This window comes from Gracilinanus agilis, chromosome 4 (assembly GCF_016433145.1).
Source record: "Gracilinanus agilis isolate LMUSP501 chromosome 4, AgileGrace, whole genome shotgun sequence".
Classification (NCBI taxonomy): domain Eukaryota; kingdom Metazoa; phylum Chordata; class Mammalia; order Didelphimorphia; family Didelphidae; genus Gracilinanus; species Gracilinanus agilis.
The window spans coordinates 33343586-33366207 of NC_058133.1; the positions used below are offsets into that span (position 1 = coordinate 33343586).

At 44.2% G+C, this 22622-nt stretch overlaps 1 protein-coding gene across 1 annotated transcript; it reads left to right on the top strand.

Moving 5' to 3' along the window:
* Positions 1-420: 420 nt before the first annotated feature.
* On the top strand, positions 421-22499 carry TESK2 (testis associated actin remodelling kinase 2). The gene is made up of 7 exons (XM_044674127.1): positions 421-615; positions 17473-17555; positions 17760-17844; positions 18244-18327; positions 18416-18502; positions 20869-20986; positions 21138-22499. The coding sequence occupies exons 1-7, from the start codon at positions 559-561 to the stop codon at positions 21860-21862; spliced, it is 1239 nt and encodes a 412-aa protein (XP_044530062.1). The 5' UTR covers positions 421-558; the 3' UTR covers positions 21863-22499.
* The last annotated feature ends 123 nt before the right edge of the window (positions 22500-22622 follow it).

The window sequence follows — 22622 nt, forward strand, 5'->3', positions numbered from 1 at the left end:
TAAAAAAGGCCTATTATGGAAGATATAATAAGCAAATAAGCTAGCATCATTCATTCATTTTATCTTTGCATTTGTTTCCCTTATTCACATTTTCATTCAGCATATATTTCCCTTTTTTTTTTTTTTTTTTTTTTTAATTAAACCCTCACCTTCCATCTTGGAGTCAATACTGTATATTGGCTCCAAGGCAGAAGAGTGGTAAGGGTAGGCAATGGGGGTCAAGTGACTTGCACAGGGTCACACGACTGGGGAATATCTGAAGCCAGATTTGAATCTAGGACCTCCCATCTCTAGGCCTGGCTTGCAATCCACTGAGCTACCCAGCTGCCCCCCCAGCATATATTTCCTGAACACTTAGTGCATATAGGACCTGTGCTCAGCTCCATCGTGGGGCAGACACAGATGAACTTGTCATAGGCAACATAATTGTATCTGACAAACTTTCTTTTTCCCTGCCCTGTTTTGCAGTATATCAACTGTGGGAACTTGGAACAGCTCCTAGACAGTGACCAACACCTACCTTGGACTGTGAGAGTGAAACTGGCGTGTGACATAGCTATGGGACTTCGCTACCTTCACTTTAAGGGCATTTTCCATCGGGACCTCACATCTAAGGTACAAAAAGATTTGGAAGGATTTCCCCTGGCTTCTAATTGATAGGCATGACTATGCTGGGTCCTCCTTCCTATCAAAATGCTTTATAATAAGCATAGAATCTCAGATAGGATGGAACCCTGGAGTTAGTAAGTTTATGCAGCCAGCATTTATTAAGCACCTATTATGTGCCCAGCACTGTGCTAATTAATGAGTTTACAAAGAAAAGCAAAGTCAACTTTGCCCTCAAGCAGCTCCCATTCCAATGCAAACACTAGACACATAGAAGATATATGCAGGTGAAACTGGAAATAATATCAGAGGAAAGGCCTTAGCATTGAGGAGAGAGATTAGGAAAGGATTCTTACAAAAGGTAGGATTTGAGTTTAGTTTTGAAAAAAAAGCCAGGAGGTTGGAGATTAGGAAGGAGATCATTCCAGGAATGGGGACAGCCAGAGAACAGGCCTGGATTATTGGTCAGGTGTGACAGGGACCAAAAAAGCCTGTGTGACTAGATTGGAACTTAAGTGGCTGAGAGAGAGACAGAGACAGAGAGAGAGAGAAGAGAGAGAGACAGAGAGAGAGAGAAGAGAGAGAGACAGAGAGAGAGAAGAGAGAGAGAGAGAGAGAGAATTTGTATTTTGATGGGTTTAAATAGGCAGAGAAATCAACCAACAGGCATGAGGGGATGAGGGCCTACACTAAGGGGCAACTGTGTCAGAGGAGAGAAGAGGCCACATATGAGATGTTAGAGAAAAAGAGAAAAGCTGGCTATAATAGATTTGATATGGGGAGGGGCAAGAGAGCAGTCAAGGATACATCTAAAACCTGGGTAAATGGAGAGTATAGCAGAGCCCTAGAGAGTATAGTAAAGTTTATAGCCATCTGAGGGAAAGATAATTAGGTGAGTTTTGGACATAATGATTTCAGGATGTCTTTGGACTTTCAGTTAGATGGGGGAGACTGAAAGTCAGGATTATCTAGTCCTATTGGCATAACTGACATAATGACAATAAACACTATGTGCCAGACTCTGTGTTAAGCCCTACTACAAAGAATTTAACAATCCCAATTCTCAAGGGGGCAACTGGTGATACAATAGATAGATCACCTGGCCAGGAATCAGCAAGGTCTGGGTTCAAATCTAGTCTAACACACTTACTAGCCATATGACTCTGAGCACTTTATTTAACCCCTATTTGCCTCGGTTCTTCAATCATAAAAATAGGGACACATGGGAGAAGAAAATGGCAAACCACTTCAGTATCTTTGTCAAATGGACAAAGTCCATATGATCATGTAGAGTCAGACATGATTGAACAACAATTCACAAATAACTTACATTCTAATCAGGGAAAAGACAAATACATATTTAAGTATATAGGGGGCAGCTAGATGACTCAGTGGATAGAGAGCCTAGCTTCAAACTCTTCCTACTTGCATGTCCCTGGGCAGGTCACAACCCCAATTACCAATTATCTCTCTTCTGCCTTGGAACTGAAGTACTACATAAATGTTATCTATTCTTTTTTTCCTTTTACCGAAGCTATTTATTTCCTCCTATCTCTCCCCTACTCATAAAAAAAGTACAAAACCCCTATAATAATTAAATAAGAGTAGAGCCAAACAAGCTTCTGTGGTAACCATGTCCCCAAAATGTGTGTTCCAGGCAGTAATCTTCATCCAAGGTCCTTGGGAATCATTGTCAATGATGACCTTGGTCATGCTGAAGTCTTTTTTTTTTAAAGTATTCTGACATTTTATTTGTTTGTTTATTTGTTTATAAACCCTTACCTTCTGCCTTGGAGTCAATACTATGTATTGACTCCAAGGCAGAAGAGGGGTAAGGGTAGGCAATGGGGGTCAAGTGACTTGCCCAGGGTCACACAGCTGGGAAGTGTTTGAGGCCAGGTTTGAACCCAGGACCTCCTGTCTCTAGGTCTGGCTCTCAATTCACCGAGCTACCCAGCTGCCCCTTGCTGAAGTCTTTCAGAACTGTTTCTTTTTGCACTGCACTAGTGATATTCCAGTATAAATTGTTCTATTAGTTATGCTGAGTGGCAATTAGGTATCACAGTGGATAGAGCAGGGACCTGGAGTCAGGAAGATGAGTTCAGATCCAACCTCAGACTTACTAGGTGTGTGACTGGACATGTCTCTTTTTCTCATCTTTAATAGTAACTGCTTCCCAGAGTTATTATGAGGAATAGATGAAATAATCTTTGCAAAGCATGTTATTATTATGTTATTCTTATCTTTCATCATTTCTTAGAGTCCAGTTACATTCCATTATATCATATGCCATAATTTGTTCAATCATTCCCTAATTAATGACACTCCTTAGTATCCAGTTTTTCCACACCACAAAAAAAACAACAACTTAGTTTTGTACATACGGGTCTTTTCCCTCCTTCTTTGATCTCTTAGGGCTAGTAGTTATTTTTGGGTCAAAGAGTTTGCACAGTTTAGTCACTTTAGGGTCATATTTCCAAACTGAAGTCCAGTATGGTCACCTCAATTCATAGTTCTACCAGCAATGTATCACTGTACCTATTTTCCTGAAGCTCCTACAACATTTTTCATTTTCCTTTTTTATTAGTGTAACCTTAACTTTAACCCCTACATCAGCTTACCAATGTAATGGTTTTGAGAGAGAACCTTGAGTTGCTTTAATTTATATTTCTCTAATTAATAATTGGCTACTTTTTTGTACACTCTAGTCAATTTGGATTTCTCCCTTGAATACTTTGTATGAATCTTTGTTTCATTTGTGTTTCTTTTAAAAAACAAAGGCAGAAGAGTGGTAAGGGCTAGGCAATAGGGGATAAGTGACTTGCCTGGGATCGTGCATCTAGGAAGTTTCTGAGGCCAGCTTTGAACCCAGGACCTCCTGTCTCTACGCCTGCCTCTTTATCCACTGAGCCACCTAGTCACCCCCAGCATGTTTATTTATAATTGTTATAAGGTTGAATTGTTGATTCTGTCCTTTATTTTCCCACTTACAGTCATATACTTAGGGACCTTTTTACACTATGTGGAAAAAATATCTCATGTTCAGAACTACTGATAATGGGAAGAAGAGATTTTTTTTTTCTGTTTTGAGAATGGAGCATGTTTCCCATCATAGTGGAGTTTAAGCATGTCTTCCACGTGTGCTGGCTGGATATCTTTTGGGATGATTGTGATACATCCTAATCCACACCAAAGTTTAGTGTGGATAACATATAGGCTGGTGTCCTCTAACAAGCCAACCTTTTCTTCTGCAAAGTTCCAATTGCCACCCTCTGGGAACCCAGTTGTATTTTGAAGCCCTGAGTAGTTTCATGCACCAGATGCTGGAAGGAAAGTTTATAAATCATATGTTCTGTGGACATCTGATAATGTTTGATTTCATGGAGAGTAACAGAACTTAACCTGTAGTAATGAGGTTTCTTGACCCCTCCAGGAGAGGACTCACTCTTGGGAGCAGCTTTTGTAGTAACTTGCCTTCTGGACACTTTACCACTAGTGAATTTATGGGCATTTTGCTTGTCTTATGAAGATAGTAACTTTACTTTGGTCCACTGTAATTTTCATGGAATCTGTTGCTTGTGTAAGGTTTTTTACTTCTTATGATAAGCTTGTCATTCTCTTTCCAAATTTTTCCATCAAAGCTCTCATTTCTTTATCAGTTTTTCCTCTATTACCTCCATTTCACTTATAATATTTTAACTTTTTAAAAACACAAATTCTTGCATAATTTCTTCTAGGAATTCTAATTGATCTTTTCTGTAAGTTATATTTTTCTTTGATACTTTGGGAGTTTCTTCACTGATGGCTTTGTGTTTTGGGCATTCCTCACATCATCAAAATGCTTATCTTTTTTTGTCACTCATTCTTCCATTCTCCCTTCTTTGGTTGGAACTTTGTGTTAAAGGTAGGCTCTCCTTACTTCTAGCAAAGACTCATATGGCCTGACCTAGGTTGTCTTTTATCAGAAGGAGAGTAATGTCCAATGAAGCTGGAACTCTAGCTTGAATCTAGGTTGTGTAGGGCTTTAAAAAATAAACAAGGTTTAAACTTTATGCCGTGGGAGCCACTGGCATTTCTTGATTGGGGTGGGATGTGGTCAAATCTGTGCTTTAGGAAAATCACTGGATGGAAAGTCAACCAATGCAGGGAAAAAGTTGAATCAAAGAGACTCATTAGTAGACTTACTATTATAATATGTGTGAGGGAACAGCAAAGTGGAGTAGGAGGAATCACAATAGCTCTGCTCTTCCACACTGTTACTCTAACAAAGATCTAGAAAGATCAGACTGAATAGTGATTAGGATCTAAGGAGAAAGCACTATGAGTCATTTCCCCAGGCGTAGTCAGCATAAGAAAACAGAAAGAGGCCTATGGGTATTAGGAAGGATATCCAACCAGTCAGGCCCTACAAGGAGCCTTCCCTCATGGGAGGACTAAATGGGGGCCTAAGATTGGAACTTAAGAGCCAAGAGCAATAGCAGAAACAGTAGGGATTGGACCTGAACTGGGACAGAGTACAAAAATAGCCAGAACCTGTCACTCCGATCCAGATTAAACTGATTAAAGTGATTTTCAACTGATAATCCAAGAAAAGCTCACCAATTGGGGCCATGACATTAGAGAATCATCCCATCCCTCATAGGGTACCCTCTAAAACCCAAAGGGGGTGATGGAGCTCAAATCTGGGGACCTGGCTTTTCAGTGAGAGTGGAAGCTGGGATAAGGATCTGCAAAATTTACAGGAACTACACATACAATATATTCTTGTGGTTCTTCATTTGTTTCAGTTGTGCTCAATTCTTTTGACCTCATTTGGGGTTTTCATACAGTCATTGTCATTGTCATGTCCTGCCTATCTCTTCTCCTTACACAGTGACTTGGTCTCATGATCTTCCCATTACCAATGTCATAGTTTCATGATCTTCTCATCAACCAACAAATTGGCATTTAATAGACTATATCATTGTAAGGAAAAGAGTCATGACAGAATGTGAGAGTAACAAAGATAATTCATAGTACAGAGTGCTGGATTGATCATAGACTTATCCTCTCCAAGCTAAACATGTAAGGGGTGAAAAGGGGTTTTTATTGGGTAAATATTAAAAGGTTGGTTGCCAGGGGATTGAACAATTATCAGTCCACAATTAAAAATAACCTCAAGTCAAAATGACTTTTATGGAAATTTATTTACAAAATATAGGAGAGAGTGGAAGTAGAGAGATGAGAAGAGGGTAGAATAAGAGATTTGTATTCAAATCTGGGCTTTACTCCAGCAGGGCTCCAGTCAGAGTCTAAAAGTAAATTAACAAGGGTTTTAGCCACAAGGGCTTCTCCCAATCAAGGAAGCCTCCTGGAAGCTAGTACCTTCTGGGAGGTTAAAGAAGTCAGCCTTCTTCACTCACCATGTGTAGTTCTAAGAGAGAGATTTAAGAGCAGTCTCACTAAGGTCTCAGGGTCCCAGGTCCAGCACTCCTCCAGGTCCCAGCAATGAACAAGAAGAGTGAGCCCAGCTCACTGAGGTCTCTTTTTAAAGGAGCCTCTTTTGCATCACTTCCTGTGGCCTCCTCTTAGTTTACATGTCCAATCACAATAGACGTTTTTCTTAGGACTGCCCAGGAGGCAGTCAGTAAATTCTGATTTGTCACTCATTCTAACACACATGGGTTACAGACCACCAAACTTGTGAGTTAAGTGGAGATGTTTTCACATTTGATGATTAAATCTAAAGATGGGCACAGGGTAGATTTAATCTCATTATCACAAATATTCACATTCAACAAAAGGGCCAACCCCATAGCAAAAGAATTACCAGAAGACTTAATGTCAACAGATTAGAGTGTTTCTCTGTGCCCTAACAATTTGTTGCTGACTTGGATGGAAATCAGAAAATATCACAATTGATAACAGTGGAGGAGAAAAGGAAAGGGAAGTTTTCAGAGATTTGGTGCACAGCACTACTTTTACTCATCTGTGCTAGAATACTTGCATCAGGATTGGTTTGATAAAAAATGATAGGGAAATTCAGAAGCTATTACATGAAAAATGAGAACTCCATAGAGTTTTCCAACAGGATGGTTTATCCATCTGTAAGAAGGCAATGTTTAACTCCATCAAAAGTAAAAGTGAAAATGATGTTATTGGATGCCTTCAATGAGGACAAAAACAGCATAAATGTGAGTTACCTCACTGAGGATAAATTATTTAACTTGAAAAGGCTATAAACCAAGACTAAAGTAGAGAGGGAGTTAGTGTATGACTTTCTTTTTGAAGATGATTGTACACTCAATGCAGCCTCTAAGACTGAGATACAACTGAGTATGAATTAAGTCTCTGTCACTTGTGATAACTTTAGCCTGACAATTAATATCAAGAAAATAGCTGGGCATTGCTGGTGAATTGATCCAACCATTCTGGATGGCAATTTGGAACTCTGCTCATAGGGCTTTAAAAGACTGTCTGCCTTTTGATCCACCCATACCACTGCTGGGTTAATGCCCCAAAGAGATAATAAGGAAAAAGACTTGAACAAAAATATTCATAGCTACACTCTTGTGGTGGCAAAAAATTGGAAAATGGGGGGATGCTCTTTGATTGGGGAATGGCTGAACAAATTGTGGTATCTGTTGGTGATGGAATACTATTATACTATAAGGAATAATGAACTGGATGAATTCCATATGAACTGGAATGACCTCCAGGAACTGATGCAGAATGAAAGGAGCAGAACCAGGAGAACATACACAGACACAGATACCCTATGGCACAATCAAATGTAATGGACTTCTCTACAACTTCTTGATCACATGGATCAATGGGACATGATTGGGGATGTAGACTCTAAGTGATCACCCTAATGCAAATATTAATAATATGGAAATAGGTCTTGATCAATGACAGTTGTAAAACCCAGTGGAATTGCTCATTGGCTACAGGGTGTGGTGTGGTGGTGGGGAGGGAAAGAACATGAATCATGTAACCATGGGAAAATATTCTAAATAAATTAATTAAATAAAAATTTTCAGTTCTCCTAAAAAAAAAAATAGCTGGTTCTTCTGCTAGCTAGCACAATACCATCCATATGTGGAACTGCTGGATATAGCAAATGAGTATGAATAAGTTTACTTACCTTGGCAATACTTTTCAGGGATGTCTATATAAATAATGAACTTGATACATGTATTGCCAGAACTAACTTAGTGTTTGGAAGGCTCTGAAGGAAAGTGTGGAAGAGTAGAAATATTAAAGCTGCCTACCCAAATGAAGGCCTACAGAGCCATTGTGCTAACATCATTGTTGTATGCATGTGAAATTTAGACAGTATACCAGTGCTGTGCCAGGAAAATTGCTTCTATTTGAATTAAATTAGGAAGGTTCTAAAGATCCACCTGGCAAGATAAAGTAATGGACACTGAAGTCCTTTCTCAAGTTTCAATGGTCAGGCCATATTGGAATGCTAAATGCACGCTTGCCTAAAATACTATTTTATAGAGAATTCACACAAGGCAAGTGCTCACATGGAGGTCAGCAGAAGCGATACAAGGACATTCTCAAGGTCTTTCTAAAGAACTTTGATTTCTTCCAGCTCTTTGGTTTTGAGTTTTAGTGTGATTACTCATGATTGAGGTGAAGTCCCTTTCCTTGTGCACAACAATAAGGTCTGACTGGGGAAAGGGTCCCAGTGCATATTGTCTGCATGGGAGTTGGCTTCTCTGAGTGAGCTGGACCAGAACTACTTGAGGTAGTTTGGGTGAAAATGACAAAACTGAATGGCAGCTCCTTGAGGGCAGAACCTGGTGCATCTTTGTCTTTGTACCCTTGGTGCCCTTAGGGACCCTCAAGTGCTATTAATAGGTAATGGTAGCCTCATGGAGCAGCCCTACACTAATAGCAGTATAAATTTTCCTCCTCTTAAATAACTGGCACAATGGGCCTTTGGTCATTCTGACCAAGAGTTGCTGACCTTGCTCTAGAAAATAGTTTCCCTTCCCTTATTGCTCACTTCTTTCCCTAGACTATATGCCCTTTTATTGTAATGACTCCTCAATATTCATGTTGGGATTCATGGCTTGTATTGTCCTCTAAGCCATGAAGAACTACATAAACATGGCAGTTAGAGGTTCCTTAGGGTTTGTTGGTTGCCTCTGCCAAGCATGTACGCATAAAATCTGTCAGGCTAAAAAGGCATATCAGAATTAGGTCATCGGAAGGGCAGAGTGGGTATACTCTGGGTTGGAGGCACATAAGACTAATGTCTGGGGCACTCAGAGAGTCTAGATTTTCTACAGTGAAATAAATGGAGGGGCTATAGAAAAGGACCCAGCTTAGGGCCAGGAGACACAAACTAATATGGTCTTGCCATTTACTTGTATGTGGGATGCTGGGCAAATTCTTTCACCTCATGTTCTTGTTTCCCAGTCTGTAAAGTAAGATCGATGGTAACCAATATTCCTTTTAACTTAAAATCCTCTGATCACATGAATTTATTTCATTGCCTCTCTCTGTTGAGGCCTCCAGGCTGATTCTCTTATCAGAAAGCCCAGCCCAAAGTTGTATAATTAATGAATTAGCCAGCTAATTAGTTTACCTAAGTAGTTGAATTAGTTATTGATGGGAATGTGACTGGACTGGTGATAGATAGCATTGTTATAGGGAATTTCCAATGAAGAAACCCACTCTACCAATGCAGCTCAGTACCTTGTCTGCTACTAATGGTCTTAGATGCCAGGGGGCTTGCGTAAAGTCACTCTGCAGTATATACAGGTAATGAGTCAGGGCCACTAATAGGTATTTTTACTAGGTGGTAGTTTCTGAAGGCAGGGGCTATAGCCCCACCCCTGTGATGTTTCTCTCTGAGGACCTACTGAAGACTCTGGGTGGTTTTGATGGGCCAGTTATTGGATTCTTGGGACTGTAAGAAGGCCTCCTAGGGCTTTGTCTGTTAGGCACCTAGTATAGCATGAAGTAGGTGCTTCATAAAGGTTTGTGGAGCTGAGATGGAATCAGTTGGATTAGTATGACATCTGATGCCATTTCCTCGTCCTGAAGAGAAGCCTGGGCTTCTTAGGTCTTAGGAAATAAAGTTTCCTGCTGGGCAGCTCTGGATTTTGGGCAGAATCACATGGTATTAATGAATGGAAGGCACTACCTTAAAAGTTATTGGGCTCCTCTTTGTTGGGAGTCTCCAAACAAATGCTGGTTGACCTCTTGTTAACAATACTATAGAATGAATTCTTTTTCACGTCTGGGCTGATGATCTAAATCTGTACTCTAAGGTACATTTTAGCTCTTAGATTCTGTGAGTCTCTAATTCAACAGACTTTTTGCCCTGATGACATCAACATTGAAATTGTAAAGTGAGCATATATAAAATATGTAAAAGCATGTAACGTGCATATAACATATTACTTTTTATTTGGAAGGTCTTGGCGTGTTCTTCACGGAGTATATCTATTTTTTCATCCTCTATAACAGAATTAGAGGCAGTTGTGGCTCAGTGCACTGGGCCTGGAATCAGAAAGACCTGAGTTAAATTCCAACCTCATATTCTTACTAACTGTGTGACCTTAGGCAAATCACTTAAGCTCTATATGCCTAGGAAACAGGTAGGTCACTCAGAGGATAGAATGCTGAGCCTGAAGTGAGGAAGACCTGAGTTCAAATCTTATCTCAGATACTTTCTAGCCATATGACCCTGGGTAAGTCACTTAACCTCTGATTGCATGAGAAAAGACCCCACTGGAAAAAGAAATGGCAAACCACTCCAATATTCTTGCCAAGAAAACCCCATAAATAGCTATGGTTGTGTGGCCATGAAATGTCAGACACAACTGAACTACAACAACATAACAGATGAAAGTGCAATTATTTTAATTGCAATCTTTTTTGCAAGAGTTTAACATGAAAAATACAAGATAATCAAATGTTTTGAAATATTTCTTGTTGCCTTTGGATGTTTAATAAAAAAAAAAATCTTGGCTAATTCCTTTTTTTTTTTTTTTTTTTGCCTCTCCAAGGAGACAACCTGTAAGCCATTCTTCTATTGAGTCAGATTTTCCTTTCTTCTTATAGTTTCCCATAAAACATCCCCAACTGTGCGTCATTCGGTGCCTTAGATAGCCCAACTCCTAGAAGAAGTCATCTCTATTCTATGCCTCTGCTTCCTCACCTTCTATTCACTTCTCAGTCTCTGGCAATCTGATTTCCAACTTCAGAATTCAAATGAATGTGCTCCCTCCACAATTACTCATGATCTTTAATTGCAAAATCCAACAGTTTGTTCTTATCTCTTAGATTTATTGGCTCCATTGCTTCATCTGATACTGATAACCATCCTTTCTTCCCAGATACTTCCTCTACCCTGAGTCTTGGTAATGCTGTTCTCTTCTGGTTCTTAAAACCACTCTTTCCCCTGGATCATCATACCTGTCATATCTTTTCTACTTGAGTATACCCCAGGGTATACCGAGCTCTTTATTTTCTCAAGGATCTTATCAGAAAGTTTCCATGGATTCCCTTTCTAAGCAGAGAATTCTTGAGACAGACAGACAGACAGACAGACAGACAGACAGACACACACACACACACACACACACACACACACACAGAATTCTTTGGTTAGAAAATGTGTGTGTGAGAGTGATCCTAGGTTCTCGTCAACCTTAGGTCACCCACTGGTGATCTCACCCTCTTCCCTGTGGTGGAGGTCCTGATAGCTTAGGTCAGTCCTGACCTAAGTTCTGACCTAAGCCCTAGAGGTCAAAGTTGAAGTATGAGACACTTTGGTCTTGGTCTAAGTCCTATCTAGCCACAGATTTGCCTAGTCTTAGCAGAATGGAGAGGCATGGATGAGCTTTAGCATTGCTGTGATGAGTCCCAGCAAAGTCCTGTGAGATGCTAGTTAGCACTATGATAGTGACTGACTTGACCCTTGTCAGCCTCTCAGTGCTTCTTACCTGTCCTGCATATCTTATAGCATCTCTCAGCCTGGGCAAACCACTTCCATGATCTACCTCACTTTACATGATCTACCTCGCTTTACATGGCCCTGTCTTTTATTTGATTCATCATTCTAACCTGGTGAGATCTTTTTGGGTATTGACTCTGCCATCCAACATGTTGTATCCCTCCCATCTTGGCTTCATGACAGATCTGCAAGCATGCCTTCTCTAGCTTCACCCGAGCCCTTGATAAAAATGATCCACATCACAAGTCCAAAACCTATCCCTGTGTATCTCCTAGTATTTTCCCTTTAGGTGGTGCTCTACCATTAATGGGATCAGCCATTCAAGTTGTTCTGAATTCTTCTAACTCTTATTATCTAAACTACTTCTCTCTGTCTTGTCAGAAGATAGTATAAAAAACTTTGCCAGTTGTCTTATTAACTGATGTTCCTCTGATGTACATTAGCAACCCAATTGAAAAAGGGAATTAGGCTACTCTGGCTTGTTTTAGATGAAACCATGCTGGTTATTGGTGATTACTGCTTCCTTTTCTCAGTGCTCATAAACCATCTCTTTGATAATGTTCTAGCATTTTCTTAGAATACAAATATAATTAAAAAAAAAAGAAAAAAGCAAGAGTCCCAGCCCTAAAGGGGCTTATGTTCTTTCTAAATGGTGAAGACAACACACACAAAAGGAATCTGGAAGAGATCATCAGAGGGGAAATGGTAGTATCCTACTTTATAAACAAGAGTCTAGGAGGAAAGTCTGGAAAGAGGGTCATTCTCGCTGGCTGATAGTTTTCAATAGTTCTTTCACTTGGGCCCATGGATAGATTTCATGGGATCTGTAAAATTGGATTGGAAAAAAAATGATATCTTTATTTCAATATATTTTTATATATTTCAATATGGTAACATAGATTTCAATATATTTTATGTATAGATACAATATTATAATCCTTTGTGTTTTATTTTATGCATTTAAAAACATTCTAAAAAGAGATCCATAGACTTCACCAAATTACCAAAAGCTCCATACCACAAAAAAAAGGGTTAAGAACACCTGGGTTAGAGATTTCACTCTCATCCCCCCACCCCACCCTATCACTTTTTTTTTTTTTTTTTTTTTGAAAATTGAGATATTTGCCTTTTCTCTGTTCTGTGGCAAAACATCCTCTCCAGGTATTCAAAGATCACTTACTCCTATTTAGTACTCACAGCTGCCAGCCCTTTCAGTTCAGTTCTGAGCTCAAGGTTGGCTGTGCCTGGTGACCCACACTCAGCCAGGGCAATCTGACACTCTTAACTGGCTCCTTTTGAGCTTGGGTTTCAAATCCCTTTTGCCTATTTTTGGGCCATCATTCTGAGTTCAGTGATCAAACTCCTGGCAGAAAAACAGAAGCAGCATCTGAGTTGAGTTCAGAGAACAAGCTGTCCCTTCTCCCGCTGGCCTTTCTTGGATCTTTTTTCTTTTTCTTTTTTTTTTTTTCAAATCCAGCATTTCAAAAAGAAGCCCTGGAATGGGGGTGGGAGTGGGGAAAGGGGTGGGAGGTTACCTCCGAGTCCTACCTGACCTTAATTCTAAGTAAGCAACCCCATAGAGGGTTGAACTGCCAAAAAGTTGTCCCTCTAGCCTCTGCCAGTAGTACAGTTGTCAATACAAACCTACTGAGGAGGCTGGGAATCTCCCAGGCAAATTCTTGACTGGCCCTAGGCTAAAGATATTTATTATTAATGCTAAAAGTAATAATAGCATTTAGATAGCACTTCAAGGTTTACAAAGCCCTTTGCAAATATGTCATTTTATCCTCACAACAATCTTGGGAAGTAGGTACCAATATTATCTCCATTTAACAGATGAGGCATACAGAGATTAAGTAAGTGGCCACAGATCACACTGCGAATAGGCATCTGAAGCCATATTTGAAGTCCTTATACCAGGTCTGGCATCCTATCCTCTATACCCCTGGCTGCCAACAAAATACCCTCTCACTTGGGCACTGGCTAGCTTGATGACCTTAAGCAAGTCACTAATGACTTACTTTACAAATGGTTACTCTAAGGGGGCAGCTGGGTAGCTCAGTGGATGGAGAGCCAGGCCTAGAGAGAGGAAGTCCTGGGTTCAAATTTGACCTCAGACACTTCCCAGCTGTGTGACCCTGGACAAGTCACTTGACCCCCATTGCCCACCCTTACCACTCTTCTGCCTTGGAGCCAATACACAGTACTGACTCCAAGACAGAAGGTGAGGGTTTAAAAAAAATTTTTTTTAATTAAAAAAAACAACAACAAATGGTTGCTCTGAACATTTTAAGAAGAATATTGACAAGCTGGAGGGTAGCCAAGAGAGGGATGAATCCAGAGAAAGTATTGGAAGGGCTCTCTTGCGGAAGGAGGGGTGAGCTGCCTGGCCCAGGGAAATAATCTCTAACTGCGAATGCTGCTCCAGAGGGGCATGGGCTGCCATCCTTGGAGGTCTTCAAGCAAAGATTAAATGACCCCTTCTCTGCATTTTGTCAGGGAATATGTTTTCCTGTCCTGACTATGTTTGATGACCTCTGATAGCTCTTTCAGGCAGCCTAGGTGGCCCGGTGCATAGAGCAAATGCCAAGCCTGAAGTCAGGAAGACTCATCTTCCTAAGTTCAAATCTGGCATCAGACACTTACTAGCTAGGTGATCCTGGGCAAGTCACTTAACCCTGTTTGCCTCAATTTCCTCATCTGTAAAATGAGCTGGAGTAGGAAATAGCAAACCACTCCAGTATCTTTGCTAAGAAAACCTCAAATGGGGTTACAATGAGTTAGACTTGACTGAAACAACTGAACAACAAACAAAATAAGATAACTCTTCCTAGTTTGCCTGTGATCTGCAGGGATTCTAGGCTGAGCCCAGCATAGTTGATTTTCTGAATTCTCTGCAGCCCTCAGCATTACCTCAACTTGCATTGACTTCAGTGTGAGATTCTGTGGAGCCTCAGCTAGACCTCTGCTCGCCCTGGCTAGGCAGAAGGATGAGGAAGCTTCTTGAGTACATATAAGCTGGGCCATCTCTGCCATCTCTCACTGTGGGGTTTGAGCAAGGCTGTGTCCTGGTCACACCGTCCACCTTTCTCAGAAATACTTGCATTCCCAGAACACATTTCTGCATCTTCAAGGTTGGCACTTCACCAAACTCAGTGAGGCATACTTAAGCTCATGGGAGTCATGGGAAATGGAGCCCCTGTGAATTTAGATGGTCTTACAAGGCTGGGCAGGACAGGACCTTCAGTTAAGAGCTCTCTTGGTGTCGTAATAGTCATAGCCAGATTGAGATAATAATTTCCAAAGCTCTTGACATGATTTCAGTTGATTATCACAACCCCGCCCCCCAAACTAGTTAGCCCCAGTATTTTAGGGAAACAGACAGATTGGTGCAGTTCAGTGACTCAGCCCTAACTGGAAGAGCTGCTATCTAGGTCCAAGGTTTCCTAATTGCCAAGGCCAGGCTTGTGTGCAAGGCCTTCTCCTTGTCTAGTGAAGATCAAATGTGTCCACAGTCATCAGCCCTGGAGGAGGGAGCCCCATGAAGTTTGCTTCTAAGTAAACAGGAGCCTGTGGGTTCCATCAGATTAGTGATTAGTGACTAGGAAAGACAAGAGGAGCCCTCCCTGGTCCTCTGTCCCCATGTAAGGACAGGCTCTGGGACAGTGCCTGCAATGTGCAAACTGAGAAACTCTGTGAAAAAGTCAGGTGGAAGAGGAGTATTCTCCAGGGTGGTTTAAGGTGAGCACAGGAACTTGGGGCCTGGATCAATGGATGCTTTGATGCAAGATAACAAAGGGTGATAGAGTACCTCTGTAGATAGTTGCCGATGGCCAAGCTGCCTTACAAGAGACACTTTTTCAGGGTCATAAAACAACTAAGACCAGAGCCCGAGTCCTGAGAGTTGGTGTTTTAATCTGAGGAAGAGAAGGGGTTCTCCTATGGGATTTGGGGGTGAGGGAAGGAGAATTTAATGTTGGAGCCTGGGATCAGGGGTGAGCAGATCTGATTCACTCCACCCTTGTTAGCAGGCCACCTATGAATGAGGGCATTGACTGCTTGTGGGAAGGCTGAAGTGGGGCCCACTTCCCTGGCAAGTGGTTAGGGCCATGCCCCCTGGGAAATGAGTGAGCTAGGTATGGGCTGCCAGTTTGGAGTGATGAGAAGTAGAAAACAAAAGTGTGGGCTTCTTTTGGGTCATTAGAAGAAATGAAAACATGGACTCAACTGCTAGGTGCCCAGGGGGTGTACAGTCCTGTGGCCCAGAGAACCAACCAGAGTCAAGCTGGGGTTTCACTGGCCTCAGAACTGACTTGCTGAGGCAGCCATCCTGGCCTGACTCCCTCAAAGCGAAGGAGAGCTGGCAATGTCCTGAATTGGGATGGGGGGCAGATGGAATGGAGGGGAGCCAGAGCAAGCAGAGGCTCAGCCTCTTGGGAACTCAGTTTGAATTAGGCTGCTTTCAATGGCATTTTTCTTAGGCTGTTTTGGTTATTGCTACAAGTCAATTGGCAGAATATTTGTTTATCTCTATCTAACTTTTGTTGAATAGTTCTTCAAACCCAGCTCTGACCAAGACAATCTGCTGAAAAACCTTCACTGGCTCCCTATCACCTATAGAGAAAACCCCCTCTTCCTCAGCCTGGTGTTATCAAGACTCAGTGATCTGGGCTCTTTGCAGTATAATTCCCCATGGCCCAAAGGGGCCTTCCCTATGCCTTCTTCCGCCCCATGTCTTTAGTCTGCTTCCTGCCACAATCCCCGGTGGGCAAGTTCTGCCTATCCTTTCAAGTCACTTTCACTAGTGCTCTCCACTGATGTGATCTTTCAGAGGTGCTTTGTTCTGCTTGTCTTTTTTTACTTCATGTTTGGTATTTGCACCCTGTTGAACTAGGAGCTCATTGAGGGTACGGACCATCCTTGAGCCCTTCCTATGCCCCAGGACCTAGTAGCCATCGAAAGCTTGTTAAGGAGAAGCACCTGCTTACCATGTGCCAAGGTAACTAACCTGAGGCTCTGGAGATGAGTGACGTTCTCTGTTTATGGGGAGCTCTCCTGGCCTTGTCCACACACAACACAGGAATAACGGAGATGCCCAGGTACTTTAGGAGCTCAGTGGCTAAAGGGATCTTTTGAGGCTTCCTGGAGAGGCAGCATTGGAGATAATGGGAAAGGTTTGGAGTCTAGACCCTCAGACTTTGGGAATCATGAGCAAATGCTGAGGGCTTGGATGAGTATTCTTTCACAACAATGACCAACATGGAAATGTTTTGCATGCTAATACATGTATAACCCAGATCAAATTGGTCACTGTCTCCAGGAAGGGAGGAGTGAGATGATTTACATCTTATAATTTCAGGAAATGTATGTTGAAAATTATTATTACATGTGATTAGGAAAATAAAATGTTTAAAGAAAAAAAAAGGCCAAGTAGGGTAGAACAAGGGAATTTCTATTAGGCAAACAGGTTGGTGTGGTTGATTCACAAAGTCTTCAGAAGGAATAGAGAAGAAGCCAGACCGAGCAAGCTGGGACCAGGCCCTGGAGAAGTGGCATGTCTAGCTGGAGGCTGACTCGGGTAGCCATTGTGGAGCTAAGGAAGGCTTCCCTGCTTCGGAGGGCTTGCACACTTGCCCTGTAAGACCAAGCTGCTTTCAGACCTGGTTCTCTGCTCCCAGGATCAGGCCGAAGGAGTTAAGATGCAACTGTGTACTCCTGGACAGCTCACACCCCCACCTCAGTTTCCTCATCTGTAAAATGAGGGGGTTAGACTCAGTGGCATCTAAGATGCCAACTCCAGTGATCCTAGATGGCCAGATACACCTTACGTGCCCTTAGAATGGGAGAGGTTCAGTGGATCAAATTACATTGCCTTTTTTCCTCTCTTTTTTTCAAAAATTTAGAACTGCCTGATTAAGAATGAAGAGAACGGTTACTCTGCTGTGGTGGCTGACTTTGGCCTGGCTGAGAAGATACCTGACTGTGGGTAGGTGATGCCTTCTGAAGAGAGGCTTAGAGGCTCCCCTGGACTTTGGCATTCCTATGAACTCCAAGCTAACATCCAGGCTCTCCTGCCAGGGTAGGGATGGCTTATTCCTGTGGCCAAGGCCTATATGCCAGCCAGACCAGGCTTTCCCAGGCCTTTCTACACCTCCATATCTGGGTGTGTGACTCCTCTCCCTTCCCACAGGGCAGGGAGTGAGAAGCTGGCAGTGGTGGGCTCACCTTTCTGGATGGCACCAGAGGTTCTCAGAGATGAACCCTACAATGAGAAGGTAAGTATGTCAGGTGCTGGGGAGGCTGCTGGAGGGCCTGAGCTAATCCTAGGACCCAGGAACACCCCCCCCCCCAACTTAGAAAAACAGATATAATTTTCTTCCCATGTATCCTGTCTTCAGGAAGCCTGGTCACTGAAGAGGAAGCAAGAGACCTAGGCTGAGCTGTGGCCAACGCTGGGAGTTGCAGGAGCCTTTCAGAAGGGCCTGGTCTGGCCTATAGCTTGGCAGGGGGGCTGCTGCTTTGCTTCCCCCATTTTTCTGTGGGGACCCTCTCCAGGCTCATCACCTCCTAATAGGCTTCCAGAATAGAAGCGGCCATATTGTGTAGGACCTGGAGGGTGAAATGAGCTCCTGGGGACAGGATGGGGCTCACTTCCCATCCTCGTCTTTCTGCAGGCTGATGTGTTCTCCTATGGGATCATTCTCTGTGAGATCATCGCCCGAATCCAAGCCGACCCAGACTATCTGCCTCGGACTGAGGTGAGTGAGCTCTGGGCTGGTCAGGTCAGGGCCTGGGAAGGGCTGAGTGTCATCACTTCCCACCAATTTCCTCCATGTTCATTTACAGAATTTTGGCCTGGACTATGACGCCTTCCAGCACATGGTAGGAGACTGTCCCCCAGACTTCTTGCAGCTCGCTTTCAACTGCTGCAATGTGAGTTCCCCCTTTCCTAGGCCATGGGCAGAACCAGGGCTCAGATCCCCCAGAGCTGAGGCAGACCTCAGAGGCAGCTACTCAGCCTGTCCCTTCACCACAACCCCCAATTAGTGTTCCTTTAGCCTCTGCCCAAAGATTCATAGCAGTGGGGAACCCAGTCCCCCACCAGGAAGCCTCTGTCATTTGTGGATGGTTCTGATGGCTAATGACTGAGCTGTGGTCTGCCTCTGTGTCTCCGAGGCTTTCCAGGGAATCCCCATCCACCCACAGTGGTCCAAGAGGACCAGGTCATCAGTCAATCAACAAGCATCTTTATTGGTCACTTGCTATATTATGTTCCAGGCACTGTGCTACGTATTTGGGGTACAAAGCATGACCTGACCTAATGGTCTCACAGGGGAGACAAAGACGTCACTTAGAGTACTCAGTGATCTCCAGCCGCTCCTTATCCCTCCAGAATCAAATACAAAATCCTTTGTTTGACATTCAAAGCCCTCTGTAACCTGGCGCCGTCCTACGTTTGCAGTTGTCTTTTACTTTGTCACCCATCCAAGGTTTTCCATTCAGTGTGCCTGACTTCCTGGCGCTCCATCTCCAGAAGTGGAGCTGCTCCATGCCTGCACCTCTCCCTCGTCATCTCCACCTCCTGCCTTCCCTCCAAGGCCCTGCTAAATCCCACTTCCTCCAGGAAGCCTCTCCTCTGGGTTATTCCCCACTGATTCTGGAGAGAGCCTGCCTCCCCATAGCTGTCTGCCTATCGTCTCCTCCATTCAACTACGAGCTCCAAAGAGTAGGAACTGGCTCTCGCCCCCTTTTGCATTCCCAGCCCTTAGCACAGTGCTGGAATATAGCATGCACACCATTAACATTTATTGACTGACTGCTTGAGTGACCAGGCTTGGCCCTGTGCTGTTTTGATATTTTTACCAATGAGCTGGCAAAGGCATTCGTGCCTGGCTCATCAGACTGGCAGTGACTCCAAGCTGGAGTGTGGCATAGCAAACACACTAATGTCTGAGATAGAATCTAAAAGGATCTTGACAGGACACGGGCCTTGAGCTGAGTCTAAAGGTAAAATTCAATGGGGACCAGTGTCATACACTTGGGTTCAAAAATCACCTTCCTTAGTCTAGGTTAGTGGGAGACAGGATGGGATGGATGGCAGCCTGTCTGGAAGAGATCTGGTGTTCCTAGTGGACCACAGCCTCACTCACACAATAGTCCATGGACTCTGGGGCTGCCTTCAGGACTGAGGAGGTGAGAATCAGGCTGTCTTTGGGCCTCCTCAGGCCTCCTCTGGATTGTTGGCATCTCAAAAGGAGCTTCAAATGAGCTGGAGAGAGTCCAGAGGCGGGCAGGCAGGATTAAGTGCCAGGCTTATGTGGGACCTGCTAGTACAACCCTGAACTGCCCTGTGGGAAACCCACTTAGCTCCTCAGTTTTTTCATCTGTATAATGATAATTGCACTTACCATAGAAGGTTGTTGGGGAGATCAAATAAGAAAATAAAGTGCTTTGCAAAGCTTCAGGCACTATCAGTACTAGCTGTTATTATTAGGGAAAGTGCTGGGGAAGATGGAGGAGAGAAAAAAACACTGACATGGAAGCCTGAGGTAGAGACCACAATGGTGCCTGATCTCAGGATCAGGCGGTGTCTCAAATACCAGATTTCCTTTCCCTCCTACACAGGTAGAGACTGAGAAGCAGGTCTGGGACCCTCTTCAGAGAAGGTCAGAGCCCTTAGAACCTGCAAAGTGTGGGGGCAGCTGGATGGCTCAGTGGATTGAGAGTCAGGCCCAGAGATGAGAGGTCCTAGGTTCAAATCCTAGCCTTTGTACTAGCCATCCCCTACACCGGGCGTGCTTTCCCTCCTCTCCTCAGCCTCCTGGCTTCTCTGGTTTCCTTCAGGACTCATCTGGAATCCTCTCTCCAGACCTCTCTAGACCCCCCCATTGCTGATGCCTCCCTTCTAAGGTCACTCCCATTTCCCTTGTACATAGCTAATATGGATGTGGCCATTTATCCATTGTTTCTCTCCATGGAACTGAATGCCTTAAAGGCCAGGATTCTTTGCCCCCCTGGAACTTAGCCCACTGCCTGGCCCTGATGACTGATAGAGAAGTTCAGGGTAGTTTTAGGAAGGAGAGAGCACTATGGGGGAGCTAAAGAGGAAGAGGGGTGAGACCTCTAGAAATGGAGGGAGCTGAATGTTTGAGTTGGGCTGGCAACAGGTGGCCCAAGGGCCCTTCAGGGGTCTCGTTCTCTTCTTAGCTGTCTTCTGCTGAATGTAGAACCCTCCCCCATCCCTAGTGGAAGGGTAGCTGTGGATCAGTGGGGTTCATTCACCCCTGCTGTGTTCTCAGATGGATCCAAAGCTCCGGCCCCCCTTTGCAGAAATTGTAAAGACCCTGGAAGAGACTCTGAGCCGCTTGCAGAAGGAAGAACTGGAGAAAGACAGAAAGTCCATGTCCATTGCCAAGGGTGAGTCCCAGCAGTATATCCCTGAGGAAAAATGGGCCCAGACACAGGGAGGAGGATCCCAGAGTTATGTGTGAGAGGGGCAGGGAAGAAGAGGGCAGCTGGGGACCAGAGAGGATGTGTGGACAAGCCCTAACAGCTCCCATCTTTTCAGGGCTTCTGGAAAAGGGCCCCGGTGTGAAGCGACCCAGCTCCCTGGATGACAAGATTCTACCCAAGTCTCCCCGTCCACGTCGCACCATCTGGTTGTCTCGAAGCCAGTCGGATATTTTCACCCACAAACCCCCGCGTGCAGTGAACGTGCTAGACCCCTACTATGTACCCCATCGCGGTGGAGGGACCCACATCCCCAAGATTAATCCTTTCAGTGCCCGCCAGGACCTCAAGGGGGGCAAAATCAAATTCTTTGACATGCCCAGCAAGTCAGTCATCTCTCTAGTGTTTGACCTGGATGCTCCAGGGCCTGGGGGCTCTGGTGGGGGCATTAGCCGTCTTCCTGCAGAATGGCAGGAGCCTGTAGCCCAGCCTCTCCGCCGTTGGCGTTCTTTGCCTAGCTGCCCCGAGTTCCTACAGCAGGAGGTTGGCCCTTTTGGGATCCGAGAGGAGACCCCCTTTGAGGGTCCCCTGAGGCTACTAAGCAGCCTTAAGTATGGAGTCACAGAGATCCCCCCATTCCGGGGCCCAGCCTCCTCCCATGCCTCAGAACAAGAAGCTATGGACTGTTGTTCTTGTACTATAAGCTCCCAGGAGGAGAACGGCTTTGGGTCCCTGGCCCCAGAGGCTATGGAAATCGAGGATTCTCAGCAATCCTTGAACCTGTTGCCTAGCCCTGTCCGGGCTGCAGCAGGCAGCAGAGGCAGCCAAGTTCGGCTAGTGTGACGCATGAACCTGGACAGAGCCAGGGATTTGGGTTCAGGGGCAACTTCTTACAAAACCTGAGCCTAGGCTCCACCCCTGCCCCAGCTCTGAGCCCTACTGTGTTCTGCCCCTTCTCAGGGAGTGGAGAGCAGATACATGGAAGACATGGAGCTGGCACAACCAGCTGGCCTGCTTCACAGGGAGCCTTCCCTGGCCCCTTATCACTGGTCCAGAGCTCAGCCTATCAAACCCAAGGCCCTCTGAACCAGCATTCTGTTGCCTCACCAATCCCAGCTATCTCCTAATTGTTCTGGGGACCATTAAGGCCATCCCTCTCAGCTAATTCCAAATGGGCATCTTTGTTTCCCAGCACAGCTCAGTCAGTTGGGGGTAAGGGGAGGGAGTGCACACTAGACCCTTGGTCTCCTCCTCGGTCCATGGCAAGATCTCTGGGGCTATAAACTCCTTTTGGGAGTCTAGAGCTAAACTTTGATGCAGATGGACAAACCAGCAATGGCAGGAGGTGAGAGGGCTGAGTTTCCCACCTAAGGACATGGACACTTCTTGCCAGTACATGACACTTGAATTTCAAATCTCTCATTTGCACTTACTGCTCCAGTCCTACTGTCCCCAAGGTTGATTCTATGCAAAAGGGGAGGGTGGGGGTACACACAGGGCAGCCAGGACTGAGCAGGGCTGCCTAACCTTGGGTTTCCCCAAGTTAGAACATTTAGAACTGTCCAGATGACGTGTCTATTTTTCATATTTATGAAGGAGTCTT